This window comes from Macadamia integrifolia, chromosome 12 (assembly GCF_013358625.1).
Source record: "Macadamia integrifolia cultivar HAES 741 chromosome 12, SCU_Mint_v3, whole genome shotgun sequence".
In the NCBI taxonomy this organism is placed as follows: domain Eukaryota; kingdom Viridiplantae; phylum Streptophyta; class Magnoliopsida; order Proteales; family Proteaceae; genus Macadamia; species Macadamia integrifolia.
Window position 1 is genome coordinate 19,566,894 of NC_056568.1, and position 24,013 is coordinate 19,590,906.

At 40.4% G+C, this 24,013-nt stretch overlaps 1 protein-coding gene across 1 annotated transcript; it reads left to right on the top strand.

Moving 5' to 3' along the window:
* Nucleotides 1–9,345: 9,345 nt before the first annotated feature.
* On the top strand, nucleotides 9,346–10,891 carry LOC122094775 (protein FAR-RED IMPAIRED RESPONSE 1-like). The gene is made up of 2 exons (XM_042665376.1): nucleotides 9,346–9,931; nucleotides 10,242–10,891. The coding sequence occupies exons 1-2, from the start codon at nucleotides 9,346–9,348 to the stop codon at nucleotides 10,889–10,891; spliced, it is 1,236 nt and encodes a 411-aa protein (XP_042521310.1).
* Nucleotides 10,892–24,013: the final 13,122 nt, after the last annotated feature.

Consider the following 24,013-nt stretch of genomic DNA (forward strand, 5'->3'; position numbering starts at 1 on the left):
CTACCCTCTTCGGGACTGATGCAAAGTCATTGGCGATGGCCAAGGACAAGATCCGGCATCGGCCAGTTGAGTCTAGTAGCCTTATGTCTGATGCTTTTCTGTTTGGTTCAGGCTTAACCCGGGTGAGTCCTAGTTTGCCCAAATCCATTTTTGGTCTTGGATTATCTTTTCCTCATACTAATCTTCATCGCCTTCCTTGCAGTGCAAATCTCCAGGTCAGAAGCTAGGGAGGCTGTGGCTGAGAGGCAAGCTCAGCTGAGGGAGGCTAGGGCGCGAGAGGCCCAGTAGAAGCAAAGGAAGAAGGAGAAGAAGAGGGGGGCTTCCACCTCCGAGGCCCCCCAAAGAAGAAGGCCTGAGTGGAGGACCCCACTTCCAAGGTTGTTCAAGCCCTCACTGCCCCTGGTCACACCATCTCCCCTCCTCAAGCTGTTTCTCCTGGCCCCGACTTTCGAAGCCCGAGGACAAGTTGGGCTCAGACCAAGGTTGGCTTCGTTCCTCAGTGGTCCATCAAGGATGAAGACATCTTGACTATTGGGCGAGTGGCCTGTGAGTTAGTGCAGAGGAGTAGTCTCCCGGGAGACGCTGCCGAGGCTCAGAGCCAGGTGACTTCAGCCATGGTCACCAGTGTATGCGTCTTCATGGAGACAGTAATCTTCGACTTTCTGTCTTAATTCTCTTTATCATTCATTATAACTTTTACTTTTCTAACTGTTGGTGTCTTGTTCAGGCCCAGAACCAGGTGGTCCAGTCGACAATCCAAGCCAAGGCCTTGGCTCGAGACCTTGAGGCGGTCGAGCATGAGAAGTCGACCCTCGACAATGAGCGTACCTTTCTCCTAAAGATGATCGAGCATCCGAAGACTGACCTGCTTCATACTTGGTTGGAATGCAATTGGAAGCTCACAGAGCTGGAGGCGTAAGCAACTGCGAAGCTACAGGAGGCTGAAGCCCAAGCCGTTGAACAATACAAGGCTTCAGAGGAGTTTCGGCAGGTGGTCAAGTGTGCCATTGCCCCTGGATTTACCATAGGTGTTATCGACATTCGAGACTAGGTCCTCGAGCATCATCCCGAGGTATCTTTCAAGGGCAGTGGTCTCATCTTCGAGGAAGAGGACGTCGGTGCAGCTCCAATTGCCACCGATGTCATGGACAACGAGGAGAGTGGCAGTGAGGGAGAGGGGATCTAGTTGTCTCGTGAGGTCCCTCCGACTCCTGGACGTGGTGACTCTGACCGAGATGTCCCCAACCTTGCTGTCGACAGATGCTCCATGAGACACTGGGTTTTCTTTTTGGCCTTCGGGCCTAGTTATATAGTTTGGTGGCCTTCGGCCCTTCTTCTTTCTTTTTTTTTTTTTTTTTTTTGTAACTTTGGCCTTCGGACCTTTATGAATGAACTTATGAACCTTCCTACTTTCTGCATTGTCTTCGCTCCCTTTTTCTTTCTTTCATTCCCAACTCTTAGTCTCGAATCCATAGGATAGCTAGGGGGCCATTGGCCCGTGGATAGGGATGAAGGCCGAAGCTTTTATGCCAATTTTTCATTAAGTATAATGTTCGCCTCGGGCTATCCAAAGCACAGAGGATTCCCTGGTATATTCCTTGGCTTGATGAAAGCCGATGCTCCCTCATAAGTAGAATTTCACCAAGTGTTGTGTTTCCCCTAGGCTCCAGCCGAGGATACTTCCTTCTTGTTTGAAGGTTGAGAGATGCAACCGATAGGGAGCCTTTCGATCAGGTTAGCTCGACCCTGGCTGAGCCCCTAATTTGAGGGAAAGACCTTCAGTCAGGTCTGCTTGGCCTTTCCTGAGCCCCCAATCGAGGGAAAAACCTTCAGTCGGGTCTGCTCGGCCTAGCCTGAGCCCCCAACCGATGTGTGGACCTTCGATCAAGTCTACTCGGTCTAGTATGAGCCCCCAATCCTAGGGAAAGACCCTTGGTCAAGTCTGCTCGGTCTTGGCCTGAGCCCCCAATTGAGGGATGCCCCTTTTTATATTTTAACTACTACCCAGAATCAATTGCCATAAACTAGCTTGTATAAAAAATCCTCCAAAATGCTCGGGGATGGAACACTACAAATTGAAAGCGCCTTAAAAAGTGGCCAATAACCAGAATTGAAAATGACTAAATAAATGTGTGGATGTGCACGCTATGGCTGTTGATAGAATTTCCTCAAGTTCTTCGAGTTCTATGATCGGGGTGCCCTTTCTCCCCCCGTAGTCTCCAAGTGATAGGAGTTTGGTCGTATTATCCTGGTGATTTGTAAGGTTCTTCCCAATTTGAAGCCAATTTCCCTTGATATTTTGGGTCCGATACTTTCGCCCTTCTTAGGACGGGATCACTCATTCTAAACTCGTTCCTTCGAACTTTGGAATTATAATGCCTTACAACCTTCTGCTTGTAGGCTATGATCCTTTCCTGCAAGGCTTCTCGTACTTCATTCAGGAGGTCCAGATTAGATTGAAGCCCTTGGTCATTTTTTTCTTCATCGTAGTACTGAACTCAATGGGTCATGGCTCCTACCTCAACTGGGAGCACAACTTCGGAGCCGTAAGTTAAATTGAAGGGTATTTCTCCAGTTGCTGATCTTTCAGTTGTGCGGTAGGCCCAAATGATGCTGTGTAGCTCATCTTCCCATAGACCCTTGGCATCATCCAGTCTTTTCTTTATTCCTTGGAGCAAGGTACGATTGGTTACCTCTGTTAATCCATTGGTTGATGGATAACTGACGGATGTTTTCCTATGGTCAATGCCAAAGGCCTCACAAAACAAACCAAAAGTTGGGTTAGCAAATAAAGTTCCATTGTTCGTGACTACCACCCGGGGAATCCCGAATCGATAGACCATCGCCCTCTCAAAGAAGTCCCTTATATTCTTCTCTGATATCGTGGCCAGTGCTTCTGCTTCTGCCCAGTTTGTGAAGTAGTCTACCGTCACCACAACAAAATTTCTTTGCCTCGTGGCTAGGGGGAACGGGCCCAGGATGTCCATTCCCCACATGGCAAATGGTATTGGGCCTGATAGGGAGGAAAGCTCGGTGGCATGTTGCCCAGGGATGGGGGCGAACATTTGACACTTAATGCACTTCCTGACGAACTCCTCTGCGTCTTTCCTTATAGTCGTCCAGAATAGACCCTGCCTAAGCACTTTGTGGGCTAAGGCCCAAGCTCCCAGATGTTGGCCACATATCCCTTCGTGCACCTCTCGGAGAGCATATTCGGCATCGATAGGGTCCAAGCACTTTAGGTATGGTGTGGTGAACCCTATCTTGTACAGCATCTCGTCCTTCAATAAGAACCGTGCTAACCTCATTTGTACCTTCCTCGCCTCGTCTCGATCCTTGGGGAGCTCTTCGTCCTTCAAGTACTTAACTATGGAATCCATCCAGCTAGGGCCATTCTCACTAACAGGTAACATCTTGGGAACTTTCGGTGCTTGGTTGAGGTAATACCTCGAAATATACTGAACGTTCGAGGTCCATGAAGTCAGAGGTGGCCAACTATAACAATACATCTGCATTGGCATTGTTCGCCCGCGACACCTACCTTACCCCAAACTCCTTGAAGGCTGACACTTTCTCTCTCACCGTATTTAGGTATTCGGCTATCCTTTGTTCCTTTACTTTATAGTCTCCATTCACTTGTCACACCACGAGCTACGAGTCACTGTGCATCACCAACTCTTATTCCATCAAAGCCCACGCCAGATTAATTCTGACTATTAGTGCTTCGTATTCAGCTTCATTATTGGAGGCACTGAAGTAGAATCGTAGGGCATATTTAATCTTGAATCCTTTGGGGATGATTAGTATGATCCCCGCACCGCTTCCTGTTCTGTTGGATGCACCATCCACTTACAATGTCCAAGTCTTTTCTGCCCAAGCCTCGACAAGCTCCTGGTGTTCATCTAGGAGCGTTGTCTTGAGTATAAAGTTTGCTAGGGCTTGTGCTTTTATCGCAATTTTTGATTTGTATTGGATGTTAGATTCTCCCAATTCTATGGCCCAGTTCACCAATCGGCTAGACATATCTAGCTTCTATGGTATCTTCTTCAGGGGTTGGTCCGTGAATACACGTACTGTGTGTGATTGAAAATAGAGCCTCACCTTTCTTATCTTTATCACAAGGGTGTATGCCACCTCCTCCATCTTTCTGTTTCTTATTTATGCATTTAAGAGGGTTCGACTAATATAGTATATTGGCCGTTGTTGTCTTCCTTCTTCCTTTATCAATATCGCACTTACTCCCATTGTCGATACAGTGTAAGGTATCCCCAGTGTTTGGCTTCGTCAGTAGCGGGGGCGTCGCTAAGTACTCCTTCAGCTGTTCGAAGGACTTCTCATATTCCTCCGTTCACTCGAACTTTTTGGATCCCTTCAAGGTTTTGAAGAAAGGAAGGCACTTGTCACCTAACCGAGACATGAACTGTCCTAGGGCGGTGTCTCTACCTGTCAGCTCCTAGACTTGCTTCACATTCTGTAGTGACCTCCTATCTCGGATGGCCTGTATTTTCATCGGGTTGGCTTCGATCCCCCTTTTTGATATGATAAAGCCGAGGAACTTCTCCAATGCTACTCTAAATGCGCACTTTGTTTGGTTTAGCTTCATGCTGTACTACCTCAGTACTTGGAATGCTTGCTTAAGTCTCGGATATGGTGTTTTGCTTTCAGGCTTTTCATAAGCATGTCATCCACGTAGACCTCCATGGTCTTGCCAATCATCTCCTTGAAGATCTTATTCACTAACCTTTGGTAAGTAGCTCCTGCGTTTTTTAGCCGGAAGGGCATCACTTCATAGCAATACATCCCCCGTTCGGTTACAAAGGATGTCTTCAGGACATTGGCCTCACACATCTTGATCTAATTGTACCCTGAGTACTCATCCATGAAGCTCAGCGCCTCATGTCCTGAAGTGGCATTTATGAGTAGGTCTATCTTCGATAGGGGGTTCCTATCCTTTGGGCAGGCCTTGTTTAAATCCGTGAAGTTGATGCAGATCCTCCACTTCCGTTTGCTTTCGGGAACACCACCACATTGGATATCCATTCGGGGTATTGGATTTCACGGATGAACTTGGCCTTTAGCAACTTCTCTACCTCTCCATCTATCTTTTGCTACCTCTCGGGGGTAAGGGTCCTCTTCTTCTGCTGTATTGGCTTTTTAGTCGAGTCGACACTCAGATGATGCTCTATTACTTCTCAGGCTATTCCAGGTATATCTGATGCTGACCAGACAAAGACGTCAGAATTATCTCGGAGGAACGAGATAACCTTTTCTCGTTGTTGTCTTGGCATTAAGACCCCAACTTGGAATTGGAGAGTATGATCCCCTTCTTCGACGTCAACTTGTATCAGCTCCTCAGTCGGTTCCCCCCTCTGATATTGGTGTCATCGCATAAATCTTCTATCGGGAGCACCTCGCCTGCATTTTCTTTTTCCCACAAGGTGGTGGCATAGCACTTCTGGGAAGCCTCTTTATCACCTCGACATTCGTCAACCCTGTTCTTGGTTGGGAACTTCATCTTAAGATGTGGTGTGGAGACAACGACCTTTAGCAGGTTTAAGCCGACTCTTCCTAGTATAGTGTTGTACGCCAAAGTGATGTCTACTACCAGGAAGTTGATCATGACTATTACTTGACGATCTCCTGTGTCGACCCTTACTGGCAAATCTATCGACCCCTCTACTTTGATCGGGGCACCTGAGAACCCTTGCAATGGGTGTTCGACCTTCTTCAACTTTTCCCTGTCTAGGCCCATCTTCTGCAAAGCTTTGAGGAACAGGATATCAGCTGAGCTGCCATTATCCATTAAGATTTTTTTTACTCTGCAATCAGCTAAGGTCATGATGATTACCAGGGCAACGTCATGTGGCGTTTGCACCCCTTCTAGATTATCATCCGAGAAGGAGATAACAGTCCCTGTCTTGGCCTTCTTGTTTGACCATTCGTTCATATGTATGCTTCTCGCATAGGCCTTTGCTTTCCTAGCCGAGATGGAACTTTCTCTAGTGGCCAAGCCTCTACTGATAGTTGCTATAACCTTGGTTAGGCTTTTATGATCGTCCTGGGGGCGATGATCAGCTTTCTCATGTGTCCGATCCCTTTGCCATTCCTGATTGTCTCTATCCGCTGGCCCCCTTCTTTCACAACGGCCTCTACTATCCCTTTGGCACTTGTCCCTGCGATCATTGTCATCTTGGGCATCTTCCTTTTTGTAGTCTACAAATTGACACAGATATCCTCTTCTGATTATTCCTTCTATTTCTCCCTTCAGATGCCAACAATCTTCGGTGTCGTGGCCATGGTCCTTGTGGAAGTGGTAATATTTGTCTATGTTGCGCCTCTCAGAATGTCGTCCCATCTTCCCTGGCCACTTCATGGCTCTAGCATCCGTGGAGTCTTTTATTTGCATTAGCACGTCCATCCGTCTCCGTTTTAGGGGTGCATATCTTTCAAACTTCTTCGGCAGACTGGGTGCCTCGATCACGTTTGGACTTTCGTCTCTTACCTTCGGAAGGCTTACCATCACCTCTTGAGGTCCTTTTCCTCCCCGCCTTCCCTTCAGCTTCTTCGTCATCCTGAAGGATTTCTTCCAACTGAATGTACTTATTGCATCGAGCCCTCAACTCAGCTAGGTTCCTCAGTGTATGCTTTGCCAAAGACCTTTTTAGATCTTTGTCTTTGATGCCTCCCAATAGGGCCGTGAACTCTTCCTTCGGGTCCAAACCTCTGATCGTGATATTCTCCTATTGGAAACGCTTCATGTAATTTTACAGTGACTCCCCTTCATGCTATTTGACGTTGGTCAAGTTCAATGTGGTCTTTTGAAGGGGTTGGCTACTGGAGAATCCCTTCATGAAGAAGTAGCTCAGATCACTGAAGCTGTGAATTGATTTCGTCGGTGGGTGGTTATACCATAACCTTGCTGCACCTCTTAACGTTAAAGGCAAGGCACTGCACATGCTATTTTTTGAAACCCGGTGGAATAGCAACATAACTTTGAAGCCCTCCAGGTGATCAACGAGGTCTCCAGACCCGTCGTACATGTCATACTTGGGCAGGTGAAACCCAACCGGGAGCGGATCTCCCATGACCTCATCAGCTAAGGCCGTATCATTAGTGAGGTCTAGCTCACGAGTGCCTGTCTGGTTCTCTGCTACCTTTCGGATTTCATCCTTCAAGTCAAGGATCATCTGCTTCAACCCTAGGTCTTCATGTCTCTAACCATTTCCTTGATGTTGTTCTTCATGCCTAGCCCACGCAGCACGTTGTCCCCTTTCTTGGTGTGCGGGGTTTCCCCTAGTAGTGCAGTTTCATGGATTTCAGTCGAGCCTCACCGACCCCAAACTACTTTGCTCCCCATCTCGAGCTATCATTGGCTGGATATGGGAGCCTTTTGCGGCTCCATGGGTCTTCTGAGTGATGACCTTGGAGACCTCCTTCATTGTCTAGGCCATTCGGTCGTACTTCTCCTAAAGGGCGTCAAACTGCTCCTTAGTCACATATTCCTGTGCCCTAGGAGGGGGTGGGGGATTACTGTCACTACGCACCGAATGTTCGACTGAGCGTTGGTCCCTCTCAAAACCTTCCCGATTGTTGTTTCCTTGTTCTTCATTGATGTCTGCTGAGGGGGGAGAGATTCTGAAGGCTCTCCCTCATTCATATTTACGCTTGGCGCTGCTCTTATTTTTTTACGATTGTAGATTTTCCCCACTATTATTCTATCATTCCCACAGATGGTGCCAATCTATTACTAGCGAGAATCTATGAGGCTGAGCGCCGATCCTGCACAAGCACAGAAGGTAGAGGCCCGGAGGTGGCTCCGGGATTAGTCCTCTGACACCCAAGTTCGAGACTCGCAGAACAGTGTTTTCACAGGAGTAATGGTGTCAGCATATTGGCTTACCTGTTCTGTCTTTTAGGGTTCCTTCTTATAGGATTACCCCTTTTTCGAGTCCTACTAGGATACGTCTTCCTAGCTTCGTGGGGAATATTCCCTATCAGGGTATCACCTCCTCCTCACGTAGTTAGAGTCCTTGCGGCCTCTATCAGTTGAGGGAGACTCCAGTCTCCCCCTCCTTCTGATCTTCGGAGTCATGGTCATAATGGGTATCCCTCGGTTGGGAGCCACGTGTCCTTCCCTTGGATGCCACTTGTTCTTGCTTCACTGGGTGACTAATTTGACCGTATCATGCAGTAACTGTATATTGGTGTGATCGTCTATAGGTAATTTTTTATAGACTTCAATTCTGAACTCTGACATTATATACATATAGCTTATATATGTAGCTTCATTATTAAAGAACACTTTTAGATGCAATATTTAATCGTTTCCCATCTTCTCTCTCTGTAATCCTCCCATCGGTATTTTCTATCAATCTTAATTAATTTTAGTTTTCCCATGAACTCAATGGTTGGTTGGACTTTATCTGTGTTTCAGTCTGATCTACCTCTTCTTCTCATGAACATGAAGTGATAATTGTCAACTAGAATTAACAACTCTTGTTGTGAAAAAGGAAATTAATTAAACAATTTTCATTTGGGGAATCATGCATTATAACCAGATTAATAGTACTCAAATCAATCTCCTCCTTAGTTTAGCTTGCCCTTGTTTCATGGTTTGTAGGGTTATTATTTTTTTTGGGGGGTTGGGAAGTTGAGTAGATTAAGAAAACCATGAGATGAAAAGGAAAACAAAAGGAAAAAAAAAAACCATGATTCAGGGTATATTATTGGAAAAGACCACTTCTCTTCTCTCTTTGTTCTTTTTTCTTTCATTTAGGGTTTGCATTGCAATCAAATTTTGTGGTTTGTGATATAGGGTCTGCATTTCTTTTTGTTTATTGTTTATTGCTTTCATTATGATGAACTTGAAAAGACTCACATGTCATATGTCACTTGAGTATGTTTGAAAAATGTTAGTGGATGTTTGAATTGATCAGAGATTAACTTGGAAGGATATAATACTATGGGAGATTAAGACATAGGTCTAGATGTTGAGAATGTGCCTTGGGTCGGCATGAATTTTAATTCAGAGAGTGAGGCTTATGAATTCTACAATTCCTATGCGGGAAGGATGGGTTTCAGTGTGAGGAGGGATTATACACATTGGAGCAAAGCAGATAAGTCAATCCTAACTTCAAGAAAATTCGTATGCAATAAACACGGTTTGCGGAAAAATGACAAACGAGATACTAATACAAAGAAACCTAGAGCAGAGACAAGAACTGGTTGTCTTGCACAGATGGCAATTTCACATGTTGATACTAGGAAATATCGGTGTAATGCATTTGTTGAAGAGCATAATCATCTTCTTCATTTACCGGCTACTTGGCATATGATGCGGTCATAATGGAAACTATTAAATGCAATGCGGCTGAGATTGATTTGACCGATGACTCTGGAATAAGACCTAAGTCCATATTCGACTATATAAGCAAGCAGGCAGGTGGAACAGAAAACCTTGGGCCCACTAGACAAGATCAGAAGAATTATCTCCGAACAAAACGCCAATGTGACTTATCTTATGGTGAGGCTAGTAGTTTGTTGATGTACTTTGAAAAACAAACAAGGATAAATGCTTCTTGTACATACACTTTGCAATTGGATGGCGAAGAGAAGATAACAAATACATTCTGGGTTGACCCAAAGATGTTAATAGACTATACCCATTTTGGTGATGTTATTAGCTTTGATACGACATTTTGCACTAACAAAGAATATAGGCCATATAGTGTATTTGTCGGATTTAATCACCACAGAGGTATAAGCATTTTTGGGGCTGCCTTGTTATATGATGAGACTTCGGAATCTTTTAAATGGTTATTTGAGGCTTTCCCGGAAGCCCATGGGCAAAAGAAACCATTAACTGTTTTTACAGATCAAGATTCTACAATAGGAAATGCGATATCTGAAGTGTTTCCTGATACATGGCATGGTTTTGTACTTGGCATATAATGCAAAATGGTATCAAGCATCTAGAAAATTTGATGAAGGATGGAACAAATTTTTTTTTAAGATTTTAAAACTCGTATGCTTTATTATGAGGGAGTTCTAGAGTTTGAAAATGCATGGGAAAACTTGTGTAGTAATTATCTAGTTAAAGACTCTTCATGGTTAGATCGTATTTATGGGCTAAATGTTATATGAAGAATACATTCACCATAGGTATGCGAAGTACACAACTCAGTGAGAGTTTAAATAGGGATATAAAGGATTACGTGAAATCCAGTTTGGATCTTGTGCAGTTTTTAAGCATTTCGAGAGGGTGGTGAACGATAAGTGTTATAATGAGTTGAAGGCAGAGTTTGATGCAAGGAATAAAATTTCAAGAAATATCTTTCCCATGTCACCCGTTATGAGGCAAGCATTAGAAGTTTACACTCCTATAATATTTGAACAAATTCAAGACGAGCATTTATGGATTTCTACTTGTTACATTAAATATCGGGATAAGAGTGTAACAGATCGTAAGTACATAGTTGCTATTGTTGATAAAGAAGGGGATTTCAATGTTACGTGTAACCCTTCTGGCCCTACTATTGCTTGTAGTTGTAGAAGGTTTGAGACATTTGGCATTCTATATTGTCATGCTTTGAAAATCTTAGATGACAACAATATTAAGTTCATTCCTGCAACTTATGTGCTGAGGAGATGGACAAGGGGAACAAGGAACATGATAGTGGATCAGACTAACGAAAGTCGAATTGAAGAAGATGTTAACTTGGATTGTACACAATGTTATAGGCTTCTTTGCCCTATACTAGTGATGATAGCCTCAGAAGCATTGAATTCGATTGAGGGATATGCATTGGTTAACACAGTTGCTAAAGATTTGCTTGCACAACTTCAAAACATTGTAGTCGATGCCCCCCTACATGTGTCTCTAATATCTTAATGCAAACATACCAAATGGGCTTAAGAAGAAATCACTTCGTAAAGGGGGAAGGCGCCATAAGAGTTGGGTAGAACAACAAGGAAAGAGAAAGAAAGCAAAGAAGAAAATTGTTGATACTTCCCAATCTTCTCATCTAATTCAACCAAGTGTACCCTTCCATTTAGGATCACAAGATATGGATAACAACATTTCCTTAACTTCACTATTAATGGTAAGAAATCGTTAAACTTGTTTTTATTTCATTTAGTTGTATGTATTAACTATTTTTGCTGCCTTGTGCGGGGATCTTTTGATTATTCTCAGTCTTCCTTGTTTACTTCCCAATCCTTTGACAAAATATGATCTAAAGTTAAGCCATGTTGGTCAAACTACGTATCACTTAATGAGTTGAACTCTACTTTTCCTGATACTATTAGTTACATTTAACAACTTTTAAGTTATTTATTTTACCTAGTAAATTGGCCAATTACTGGTCAAGGTTGTCTCTTTAAATTTGCTACTATTTCAGTAACTTTTTTTTTTCTAATATATATTGGATTAAACTAACATGCATGGATAGGCACCGATTTTGATTCTGCTAGGGCGCTGCTTGCTCTCTCTGCTGATGGCCATGCCGAAGGTGGAGTTTGCAAGTTGCTCTAGTAGCTTTTGCCTTGTCCATTTTTATTCCTTTGATGTATTTTTTCTTCGCTTTTTCTCAATAAAATTGCCTTTTAGCAAAAAAAATAAATAAATAACATGCATGGTTTATGTAGGTAGGTGAGTCTTTAGCTCAAAACGGAAGAGCACCTATTGTTGCAAATTATTGTATTACTGATTTTTGTTTGGTTTTTTTTTTTTTGTTCAAGTGGCAATGGTTTCCTGCGCATAAAGGGTTTGCAATGATCTTGTGAACCTTGCTGTAAGCAGAAAGTTTGGATGATGTCACTGTGATGATCATTGACATGAGAGTCTTGATGGATTCGAACCATCATCGCCTGGCAACAAGCCTAAGTGCTCTTCCTTTTTGAGCTAAAGACTCATTGGGACTGTTCCCTTTTCTCTATTCAATCAAACAAGGATTAAGATTTATCTTTTTTTTGGGGGGCCGGGAGGAGGGGCTTCGCCATTCTTCAGCTTGGAGGAAAGGTTAACAAGGATTCCTTTCCAAGGCCAAACATACAAGTCATCTTGCTTAGTGGACTTAGCTTCTGGCTCCTAAAGGCAACTTCTGAATACTTTACTTTGTACTTTCCAGCCTTTAGTTGTTCATATGGTTTCTCTTTTTACTCATCAATCTCATATTCATTGATATCTGAGTCTTCTTCTGAATCATAGTCCATTTGACTAACCAAATATTAATTGGTAGCAAGTGTGGAAACTAAATAGGAAACTGCAAGTGTGAGATAATAAATCAAACTCAGCATCAGGATGAGAAGAGAGAACATAAAAATAAGATAAGAAATTGGTCAACAGTAGCAGAAAAGTTAGTTGGTCAGACTGAGACTCCATTACAGTATTTCTCCAATAAATCAAGTTATACTCACAAAGATTAACTATATTAGTGTCTTATTGGGAGAGGGTGGACATTTTTTTTTTTTTAGGATGGGGTGGGGTGGGGGTGGCATAAACAAAAATGTGAAGCTAATTCCCAAGATTCTATAGCCAACATGATTCTAGAGGAAAGCCAATAAATTGAGACTTATAGATAAGAAGGATAAGAAAAAGGAATACGTGGACAGATGGATAGAGCAGAATGGCTACGGTGGCTATGTGCTCAATGAATGAATATCAAGCTAAACAAATATCTTTTCTTGATGGAAGCAAGATCTGCCAGGTGCAATTGCATGAAATACTTAACTATCGAGAAATAACATCTTCTCAACATCAGCAAGATTGGTATAAGGATGATGAAATGACTAATGAAAATACTTGAAAAGAAAATTTCAGGAATGAGTTAGTAATGAGCCCAAATAGGGGATTGCAAAAGTTGATTACACCAATACTTTGAACATGTATGGTGAGTTAGAGTAGCAGCACTGGTGGGAAAGAGTAGTTAAATGTAGTATATTCGAATGTCTGTAGAAGAACAAGGCAGGAAGCAAAATGGGAGCAGATTTAAAGGTGCATTGCTTAAAAAACAAGTAACAAGAGCAGGAAATTAATCCTGTTGTGCACCCAATTTAGAGAAGGCAATTAGGATAACAATGAAAACAATGGTCATTATAAATACAGGAAATGCTTATCAAGGAGACACAAAAATAGCAGTGGAATATTTGTTATGAAATATGAACAATAAATAAGATAACAAGTAGAAGACTTAGTCACCACAGTTTGTATCTGGATTGATTGAGAGAGCAGCAATAAACTCTAAGCTTGTTAGAATTTATATTTATTTTATTATAATTAAGTTTCAAGATGAAGTTTTTCTTTTATGTGTTTTATGACTTGTAATGGTGTGAGACCCTTAGGGTCAAGGTAGTGGAAAAGGGTCAATAACACCCTATGGGTGTCCTAAATTCCACTCATGGCCATTACCATGAGTGGAGAGGTGGGCAAAAAGAATTGATTGGGATTAATTTCATTTATGAAATTCATTCTTAATTCATGCCATAGGTTATTGCCAAATGGAGGTAAATGGTCAATGTCATTATGTGGGTGCCCTAAAGTCCATTCATGGTCACTACCATAAGTGGGGAGGTGGGCTAGAAAATGGTCAATAACACCCTATGAGAACTCTAAATTTTATTCATGGCCATTATCATGAGTGGGGAGGTGGGCTAAAGAATTGATTGGGATTAATTCAATTATTGAATTAATTCCCAATTCATGTCCATATGACATTATTCTCCAATCAACTTGCTATTAGTTGGAGGTTACTCTTGGGGAATCCAAGAGGGTGCAAGGGTTGGTTTTGGATCTATATAAACCCAACCAAATATCTCGCAGAGATACACATTCACACATTGACACCCCATCTATTTCTACTCTTTGCAACTATACAAATCTTTTTCTTTCTTCTATTTTCTTTAAGTCTTGTGTAAGGTTAGAGGGGGGCTATTGTGCTGTAGCTTTTTGCTCCTAGAAGGGACTAGAAGAACTGTCTCATCTTCTAGTGGAAGGTTGTTTTATCTTGGAGGCAGAGATGCAGAACAACTCTTGGCAGTAGAGGGCATCAATTACCTTAAAGACAACACTACAAGTGTGACTCAACCTCAATTCTGATCGAAGCTTCTTTAGTTGCTGTGGTGGTGATTCAACATCTATTTGAAGTTTATCTCCATCTCATTTCAGCCAAGGATCAATACTACAACATCATAGTAGTTTCTACTGCAAAAGCCTTGTATTGCAATTTGTCTTATTTTTGTAAGAAATTGTAATACAATTACCCAACAAGTTTAAGGTAATTGATAGTTGTAAGATTCCATGGCTAATCTTGGAGATTCAAGCCTTAACAGAGGTGAGACTCCAACAACAATGATGGTCCTTCAATCACTGTCATAGGTGATTCTTCGAACAACAATGCCATAGATGGAACTACCAACGGAGGAAATCCCTCAAACATCAATGTTGAAGGTACAATCAACAACCAAGGAGGCGGGGTTCATGTTAGCCACAATGGTAAGGGGGTTCTTCATTTACCCACCATTGATAATTCCCACCAATGTTATCCCGTTGATAACTGATCTTATCCCGGATTTAGGTAAGATGAGGATTGTCATTGAATTTGACAAACTTGAGCAGTTTGGAGGTCAAAACTTCAAATGGTGGAGGCAAATGATGTTGTTTGCATTAGCCCAAATTGGGGTGGTATTTGCCTTGACTGAACCCATGCCAGAAAAAAGCAATGATTCTGTAAAGGAGGGTAAAAGGGTGGCTTGGATAAGTGGATTACCAATGTAAAAATCGGATCTTGAATGCATTATCCAATGACCTATACCATGTGTATAGTTCATTGGAGTATGCATATTCGATTTGGAATGCTTTGGTAAATAAGTAATCTCTTGAGGATGTTGGCTCAAAGAAGTACTTGGTGGCTAACTTTCTAAATTTTACTATGAAATATAGTGACACCATTTTAAACTAAATTGATCAATTTCAAATCTTGGTTGGAAAGCTAGCAAAGGAAAAAATAGTTCTACCAGAAGAATTTGTGACCGGTGCCTTAATTGAAAAGCTTCCATTTTCTTGGGATGCTTTCAAGTTGTCAATGAAACACAAGAAGATGGAGTTGACTTTGGACCAGTTGGTTGTAAGGATCAAAATTGAGGAAAAGAACGGGAATAAAGACAAGGGTGAAAAAGACCTTGGGGAGAAACGCTTAAAAGCGAACTTGATAGAAACCAACAAACATGACAAGAAAAGGAAGAACCGTCAATACAATGATGAGCCTTCTTTTAAAAAGAAGAAACTTTCTATATATGCGGTAAGCCAGGACACTTCAAGAAAGATTGCCGATTCAAGAAGAAAAAATCTAAAAATGTGAACCTAGTTGAAGACATATTTGTGGTGATCTAAAGATGTTCTCTTCTTATTCCATGAGTGTGGGAGACGAAAAGGTATTCATGGAAAATTCCTAAAGTGCCCCTATTATGGAGAAAGGAAAGGTAGTGTTAAAGCTCACTTCAGGGAAAATTATGGTTCTCACCAATGTCCTCCATGTGCCGGACATTAGGCACAATTTAATTTCAGTTCCTTTACTTAATAAAGTAGGAATGAAATTAGCTTTTGAGAGTGATAAGGCGGTTATCACTAGGAACAATGTATTTATGGGAAAGGGATACCTTAGTGAGGGGTTATTTGTACTAAGCGTTGAAAATATTATAATTGAGAAAGCTAGTACTTCTTCTGCTTACATTATTGTCCCTACTAATTCTTTTGATTTGTGGCATGATAGGTTGGGCCATAGTAGTGTGAAGTATATTACCAAACTGTGCAAGTTAGACGTGATCACCAATAAGGTGGAATCCCCTGTGAACAAGTGTACAACTTGTGTAGAGGCAAAGTCAACTAAAAAGCCTCATAAAATTGTGGATAGAAAGAGTGATCTCTTAGAATTGATCCATAGTGACTTGAGTGATTATAAGTCATACGAGTCTAGGGGAGGAAACAACTATGTCATAACCTTCGTAGATGACCACTCTAGGTATACTACGATTTATTTACTCAAATAAAAGAATGAGGCCGGAAAGGCGTTTATATCTTACAAAATAGAAGTTGAAAATCAACTTAATAAGAAGGTTAAAAGACTTAGAACAGATAGAGGGACTGAGTATTTTAACATTGAAAATTTTTGTGAGGAAAATAGAATTATCCATGAGACAACCGCTCCATACCAATCGGAATCCAATGGAATTACCGAAAGAAAAAAGAGATCTCTTAAAGAGATGATGAACTCTATGTTATTGAGTTCGAGTGTACCACTTGATATGTGGGGGAAGCCATGCTAACAACATGTTATCTGTCAAATAGAATCCCACATAACAAGACTGGTATGATTCCATTTGAGAAATGGTTTGAAAGAAAGCCAAGTCTAAAATACTTGCGGATTTGGGGCTGTTTGGCTAAGGTATTATTACCGGATACTGAGAAAAGAAAATTGGGGCAAAAAACATGTGATTGTGTGTTTTTGGGATATGCTACAAATAGTACTGCATACTGGTTCATAGTGATTAAAGCCATGGATGATGTTATTGAAACAAATAGCATCATAGAATCAAGAGATGTTGAGTTCTTTGAAAACATATTTTCCTTTAAGTCTAACTTACCTACAAGTAAGGATAGTCAATTGACTTATGAGAAAATTGAGTCAAATGAAAGGGTTACCAATCAAGAATTAGGTAATGGTGATGGAAGACAACTAAGGATGAGCAAGTGACTCAAAAGACCTAAATACTCGAATGATGAGTGGCTTGTCTATCTAGTAGACAAAGATCCTCTTACATACAAAGAGACTATTACATCATCGAATGCCATCTTTTGGAAGGAGGCAATCAAGAATGAATTAGATTCAATCTTGGAGAATAATACTTGGGAATTGGTAAATTTACCAATTTGTTTCAAAACTTTGGAAACCAGGTGGATATTTCGAAAGAAACTAAAAAGTGATGGATCACTTGATCATTTCAAGGCTAGACTTGTAGTCAAGGGGTTTAGGCAAAAGCCTGACATTGATTACTTTGACACATTTGCCCCAGTCTCTAGAACTACCACAATAAGGGTTATGTTAGCATTGACGTCAATACATAACCTGGTCATCCATTAAATGGATGTGAAAACGATATTTTTAAATGGGGACTTAGAGGAGGAAATTTACATAAAGCAACAAGAAGGTTGTGTTGTAAATGGACAAGAGAAAAAAATTTGTAAGCTTTGAAAATCCTTATATGGATTGAAGCAGGCGCCAAAGCAATGACATGAAAAATTAGACAAAGTTCTAATTTCAAATGGTTTCGTTGTGAACGACGTTGAAAGGTGCTTATATAGCAGGTTTCATGGTGGTAAGGGCATATTCATACTACTATATATGGATGATATGCTGATAATGGAAACAAACTTGAAAATAGTGAATCAATCTAAGAAACTTTTGAAATCTAGTTTTGACACAAAAGACTTAGGAGAGGTTGATATGATCCTTGGGATCATGATCATCAAGCAAGAGAATAATATTTCACTATCCCAAGCCCATTATGTAGAAAATATACTTAAAAAGTATGAGTACCATGAAGTTTTAGCGGTTAAAACACCTTTTAAAATGGGATGTCATTTGAAAAGAAATTTGGGTGAACCGGTGGATCAAAAAAGGTATGCTCAAATTATTGGTTCAGTCACATATCTAATGAATTATACGTGTCCTGATATTACCCTTGCGGTAGAAAAGTTGAATCAACATACTCACAATCCAAGTAAGGAGCATTGGAGTGCGATTGATAGGTTGCTGAGGTACCTAAAAGACACTATAAACTATAGTTTGCACTATAGTGGTAAACCAGCGGTGTTGGAAGGGTACTGCGATACAAATTGGATCTCGGATACAAACAAGTCCTTAGCTACTAGTGGGTATGTATTTACACTAGCAGGCGGTGCCATCTCATGGAAGTCCACAAAGAAATCTTGTGGGGCAGGCTCTAATATAGAAACTGAGTTCATAGCCTTAGAAAAGGCGAGAACGGAAACCGAATGGCTTAGAAACTTAATGGTGGATATTCTATTATGGAAAAAATTGGCACCATCGATATCACTACATTATGATAATCAAGCGGCTATACATCTAGCTAAGAACCGGATATACAATGGTAAAAGAAGGCATCTACGTCTAAGACACAATCTTGTGAGACAGTACATAGATGAAGGAATGATAGCTATCGATTATGTGAAGTCAGAAAGTAACCAAGCTGACATGTTCACAAAGCCTATATCTGTTAAGAATTGTGTAGTGCATCTACAGGAATGGGATTGATGCTTAATCCTTAGGTCATGTGATGGACACCCTACCTATGTGAAGAGGCTTAATGCCTGAATTAAATTCAAGGGGTACAAACGAAGTCATGGGTGACCAGCTCAGTACTACTGCTTATTTAAGTATTCATTCCAAGATGTAGATGGTGATAGTAGTACCACCACAAGAAGAAAGGTTGAGCAATAAAGTTCTTAATTAGTCCAATCCCAGGAAATATGGGGGTGTGTTAATTGTGGTGCACATCGGGGATTAACCTAAGTGGATATAGGTGGTGTGGCCGCCGCCAATGAGAACTTAAAGGCAAGTTTTCTAAACATTCATGAGTCCAAAATAAATGACATGGCCGGTTCAAAAGTCCAAAGTGATTATATGATGGGTAGCTCAAAAAGTCGACTTATAGGATGTGGTTGATGGATCGGTCAGCTATACTAATGAGGAAAGGTTCGAGAAGTTTGACTCTACCTGTACTCTGTAGCGTGACTCATTAGACCTAGTGTAGGTTCAAGTCCGAAAGACACCTACAACGATGCGTCCTATAGTGTCTAATACAATCATAGCAGATGTGTCATTCGTGTCATTTGAAACTTGTGGGGGATTGTTAGAATTTATATTTATTTTATTATAATTAAGTTTCAAAATGAGGTTTTTCTTTTATGTTTTTTATAACTTGTAATGGTGTGAGACCCTTAGGGTCAAGGTAGTGGAAAATGATTAATAACACCCCATGAGTGCCCTAATTTCCATTCATGGCCATTACCATGAGTAGAGAGGTGGGCAAAGAGAATTGATTGGGATTAATTTCATTTATGAAATTCATTCTTAATTCATGCCATAGGTTATTGCCAAATGGAGGTAAATGGTCAATGTCATTATGTGGGTGCCCTAAAGTTCATTCATGGTCACTACCATAAGTGGGGAGGTGGGCTAGAAAATGGTCAATAACACCCAATGAGAACTCTAAATTTTATTCATGGCCATTATCATGAGTGGGGAGGTGGGCTAAAGAATTGATTGAGATTAATTCAATTTATTGAATTAATTCCCAATTCATGTCCATATGACATTATTCTCCAATCAACTTGCCATTAGTTAGAGGTTACTCTTGGAGAATCCAAGAGGGTGCAAGGGTTGGTTTTGGGTTTATATAAACCCAACCAAATACCTTGCAGAGATACACATTCACACATTGACACTCCATCTAATTCTACTCTTTGCAACTATACAAATCTTTCTCTTTCTTCTATTTTCTCTAAGTCTTGTGTAAGGTTAGAGGGAACTGCTGTGTTGTAGTTTTTTACTCCTAGAAGGGATTAGAAGAACTGTCTCATCTTCTAGTAGAATATTGTTTTATCTTGGAGGTAGAGATGCAGAACAACTCTTGGTAGTAGAAGACATCAATTACCTTAAAGACAGCACTACAAGTGTGACTCAACCTCAATTCTGATCGAAGCTTCTTCAGTTGCTGTGGTGGTGATTCAACATCTATTTGAAGTTTATCCCCATCTCATTTCAGCCAAAGATCAATACTACAACATCATAGTAGTTTCTATTGCAAAAGCTTTGTATTGCAATTTGTCTTATTTTTGTAAGAAATTGTAATACAATTACCCAACAAAGCTTTACCCCAACTACTTGGTACAAATCCTGCACATGGTTCCACCTTAACTAAGGCCATATGAGCCATTAACACATAGACATTGACCACTCTAAATTTCCCATTGTTATCTTCACACCTCCTATTAACTCCATATTACACTTCTTTCCTGACTGCTGATTCACAGGACTTTGCTGCACATGGCCAAGCCATCGCACAGAACTCAAATTCATGATAGTTGACCATACAGTATCAAAACAAAATTCTGTCAGCTAAACAATCAAACAGTTTGGACACATTTGAAGTAAACTTCACCTCCATTTTACTTAACACAGACATGCATGTGGAGTTGTTCTAAGCCCCCGCAGCCACCCCACCTCACCCCCCCCCCCCCAAAAAAAAAAAAAAAAGCCATGCATTTACGATTTCTCCTTGATGGCATAAAAGAAAAAAAATTTCAGTTCACAAATTTCTTTCAATTAAATTGGTTCTCATTATCAGGGAGGAATATAAAAGTAGAGTATAAGCAGATGAATCAAGTGAGTATTCAGGGGCGGGAGAGAGAGAAAGAGACGAAGAGGGAGTCTAGGAGAGAACTTACCTTCTCAAGAAAAGATTGAATCTGCAAGTCCACTTACAATCTGGGTTTGGCTTCCAAATAGATTCAGAACACTACCACAGGTTTCTTCTTGTTCTTCTTAAAAAAAGAAAAAAACACTAAGAGGGATGGGAGACAGAGATGAAGAAATACTCAGGGGTGGGAGAGAGACGAAGAGGGAGACGAGAGCTACGCACGAAAACTGGGATTTTCCCCCTTTGATTAGCCAAATACATCCTGTTTCTCACCTTCAGCCTTACCAATACAACTTGGACGTTTTCCTCCCTCGGATTAATAAGGAACAAGTGTCACCCATCTAGAACGAGCCACCAGAATGGCAGCTCACCTCCGAGCTGTAGAGGAGCCGAATCAACCATAAGTTTTGAATGAAGAGATCTCTCAAAATAGTAAATAATGGGTCAAAACCAAAGAGAGAAAGCATTGAGTGTGAGAGGGGTAATAGAGCACTTAGAATGATTATTTAAAGCGTCCAAGACGGCCCTACTTATAGATAAGAGATGTTGGTAACTCACGTCCAAAATATGTGTTTCTAAGAGAGAAGGTACAAAAAACTAATCTTTGTTGCATTATGTATAACACGTAATTCAAGATCTTTGACACTATTGACTCACATCTGACATTGGTAAAACCTCGTTCAACATCAATCAAAGAGTATCGCACATCAATAAGGTTCCTGATAAACCCTAACTTGCATATCAATAAGGTTCCTCATTCAAATCCAGTCCGAACCACTCACATCAAGGCTCATCCCAGCCCGACTCAACACAATCATGTGTAAAAACAAATCAAGAACCTACCCACCCCCACCCCGAAGACAAGAGAAAATAGTGAATCTTTTTTCCAAGGAACCACACCACACCCTTGTAGTCCCCATTATACAACATATATGTTCACTCTACTATCTTCTACTAGGAGCATGGGACTAAGCATTTATCACTACTTTGCTTTATACAAAAACAACATCGAAGAGATCAATGGTTCAAACTTTGTGGGAGACAAAAGATAAGGAAAACAAAAAGAGGTATTTTGAAACTTTTCTTTCCTTTGTAAATTCATTTAATACAACAAGAAGAAAAGAAGAAAAAAAAATTGATAAATTACAGTTGAGATACTACGTGTAGGATAGCTCATATTTAAAATAGGTGTTATGTTTGGGGTTCCTTGTTAACTAGTTCAGTCTAAAATAATTATATTTTTCAATTTTTCTCATGACCAATTATTCCACTCTCCACCTTCTACCCCCACCTCTGTCTCATCTTCGCCTTCCGCATTCCGTAGCCGTCCACCATTGTGTCTCTCTCCCCACGCACCAATCCCTTATTTGCCAGCCTGCCCAGCCCCGCGTCTCCCTCCACTCTTACCACCTGTCCCCACCCCAACCCCATCTAGTGAGTATTTTGAATCGGTGGAATGTTGCAACAAGTGATTTATCAAGGGAGGACCATCTAGATCAAGGAAAAGTTGCCAAACTGCTGCATTTGTGTCATAAACATGTTAAAAGGAAATGACATTTTCTATAAGTTTTTCAATTAGGTGAGATAGTATAGTCCAAAGTTTTGTTTTCAAAATTGATTTAGTGGTATTAACGACAGATGGAGTAAGTTGAAAGGATCCAATATTGGTAAGTAATATCTATGGATATATTGGATTATGTTAGCACATCTTAATGGTATGAAATATGCATTACTATGTGTGAACCTAAAATGTCGTTTCCTTAATGGAAAGAAAATCATAATTTCCTTTTAGGGTTTGTCCTACCCTCACCTTATAAATAGTTATCATTGGTCCATTAAATGGATGACTAGAGAAACCTAAAGTGAGAAAAGAAAAAGGGTAGACTAAACCAACAACGGTGCTCAGGTCGTAAGGATTGTTCTGCTGTCTCCGTAGTAATTGTATCGCATGCTTATGTGATCTCCATGCGATGTAATGTGCATAAATTTTCTATCATTTTCTACTTTGTCCTCATATCTTCATTTGTAATAAAACCAATTTCTGTGTAATACCATCTATCTAATTTTCATCTAAGAAAACAGACTCAATAGGTGCTAAATTTTCATTGGGTGGGCTGGCTTTTGTTTCCTAAAATCGATTTAGGAATGTTCTTACTGTGGAGTGAGTCATCTAATCTAATAGTGGAAAGTGATCAAAGTTTGAATTATTGAATCTTGCACCTTAATTGGTACGAACATATTACATAGTGTGGATCTAATATTTATTCCTTTGATGAAAAAAAAAAGAAAAAAATCTTGATTTCCTTTCCCAAGATTGGTCCTTACCCTCACTCTACATATAGTCAGCACTAACCCATGAAAGCACATGACAAAAAAATTCCTAGAGGTGTGAATGGAGAAAACGGTAGACAAGACTGACATTGTTCATATTGTAGGATATACGGCAAAGGAACAAGTGGAGTTGCAATTCTTTAGCCATGGATTCATGTAAGCCTAAACCTGTATCTATGGTGATTATATCGCATACTTGTTGGATCTCCATGCTGTGTGTATATTTTTTTGGCGTTCAATGGGGACCCATTTTTTAAAGAAACTTTCAAATTACTTCACAATTTTTTCTCCATTGGAAAATACTTAGAATGACCTTAAAAGCTATTTAGATTTAAAGTTTATGCTCAAAACGATGGTACTGGGTTGATTCCAGACCTAACCAGGCTAGACCCATGGGCTTGTATTCTGTTAATGATTTTGAAAGTAAGGGTATATTACTGCCCTTAACTGGATTGCTCAACTTGATCTTCATTTACATTGTGCCTCCTAATATGTTCCATTTCACAAGGTCTTTTACTGATCTTAGTGCTTGCTTTTCCTGGGTTTAAGCTATAATTCAAGAAAACCACTTTCACATATTATAGCAAAAGCAAGTTCAAAGATATGCTCTTACTGAAATTTAGTTGGGATTGATCCATGAATTAAGTTACACTCCAACTAGTCAGAATGAGCTGAGTTGAGGGAATATATTTCCAGCTTTGCTTGTCTCTAACCTGACTCGCCTGTCCTGAGTTTCAATCCAGAAACGGCATAGATTACAAGATGATGGCATTGCCAATTCTATCATATAACCATTGATGACACCTAAAAGGAATGAAGGAATGATAGAAATTTGAATCTGCAGCTAATTTAGACCGCAAAAGCCACTCTCCAGAGTATGCTTTCAAGCAACAATTTGGTCCAAATTCTGAATATCTTCAAAATAATAAAGTCTCTGTAGTGGAAGAACACACATGTTAGAGGTTAACTACTGGTGAAGCTTACTGCTCACATATAGCAAACTGGAACTAACTAGGTGACATTTCACTTCAGGGGCATAAGATCTTCTACAGAGCTTTAAGATTGGGGGGAAAAAACCATTTGAGAATTCATGGGAGAATGCTTTCTGCATGTTTTCCACTAGTTCAATCAATACAAGATCCAATTTCCAATTTGAGAATACCAGCAACCAGATTCAACACTTAGA

Excerpts from the sequence above, each read along its gene's own strand:
- LOC122094775 (XM_042665376.1), top strand. The coding sequence starts at position 9,346 with ATGGAAACTATTAAATGCAATGCGGCTGAGATTGATTTGACCGATGAC. Across the intron at positions 9,932-10,241 it reads GTTTCCTGATACATGGCATG|TTTTTAAGCATTTCGAGAGG; the intron begins GTTTTGTACTTG and ends GATCTTGTGCAG.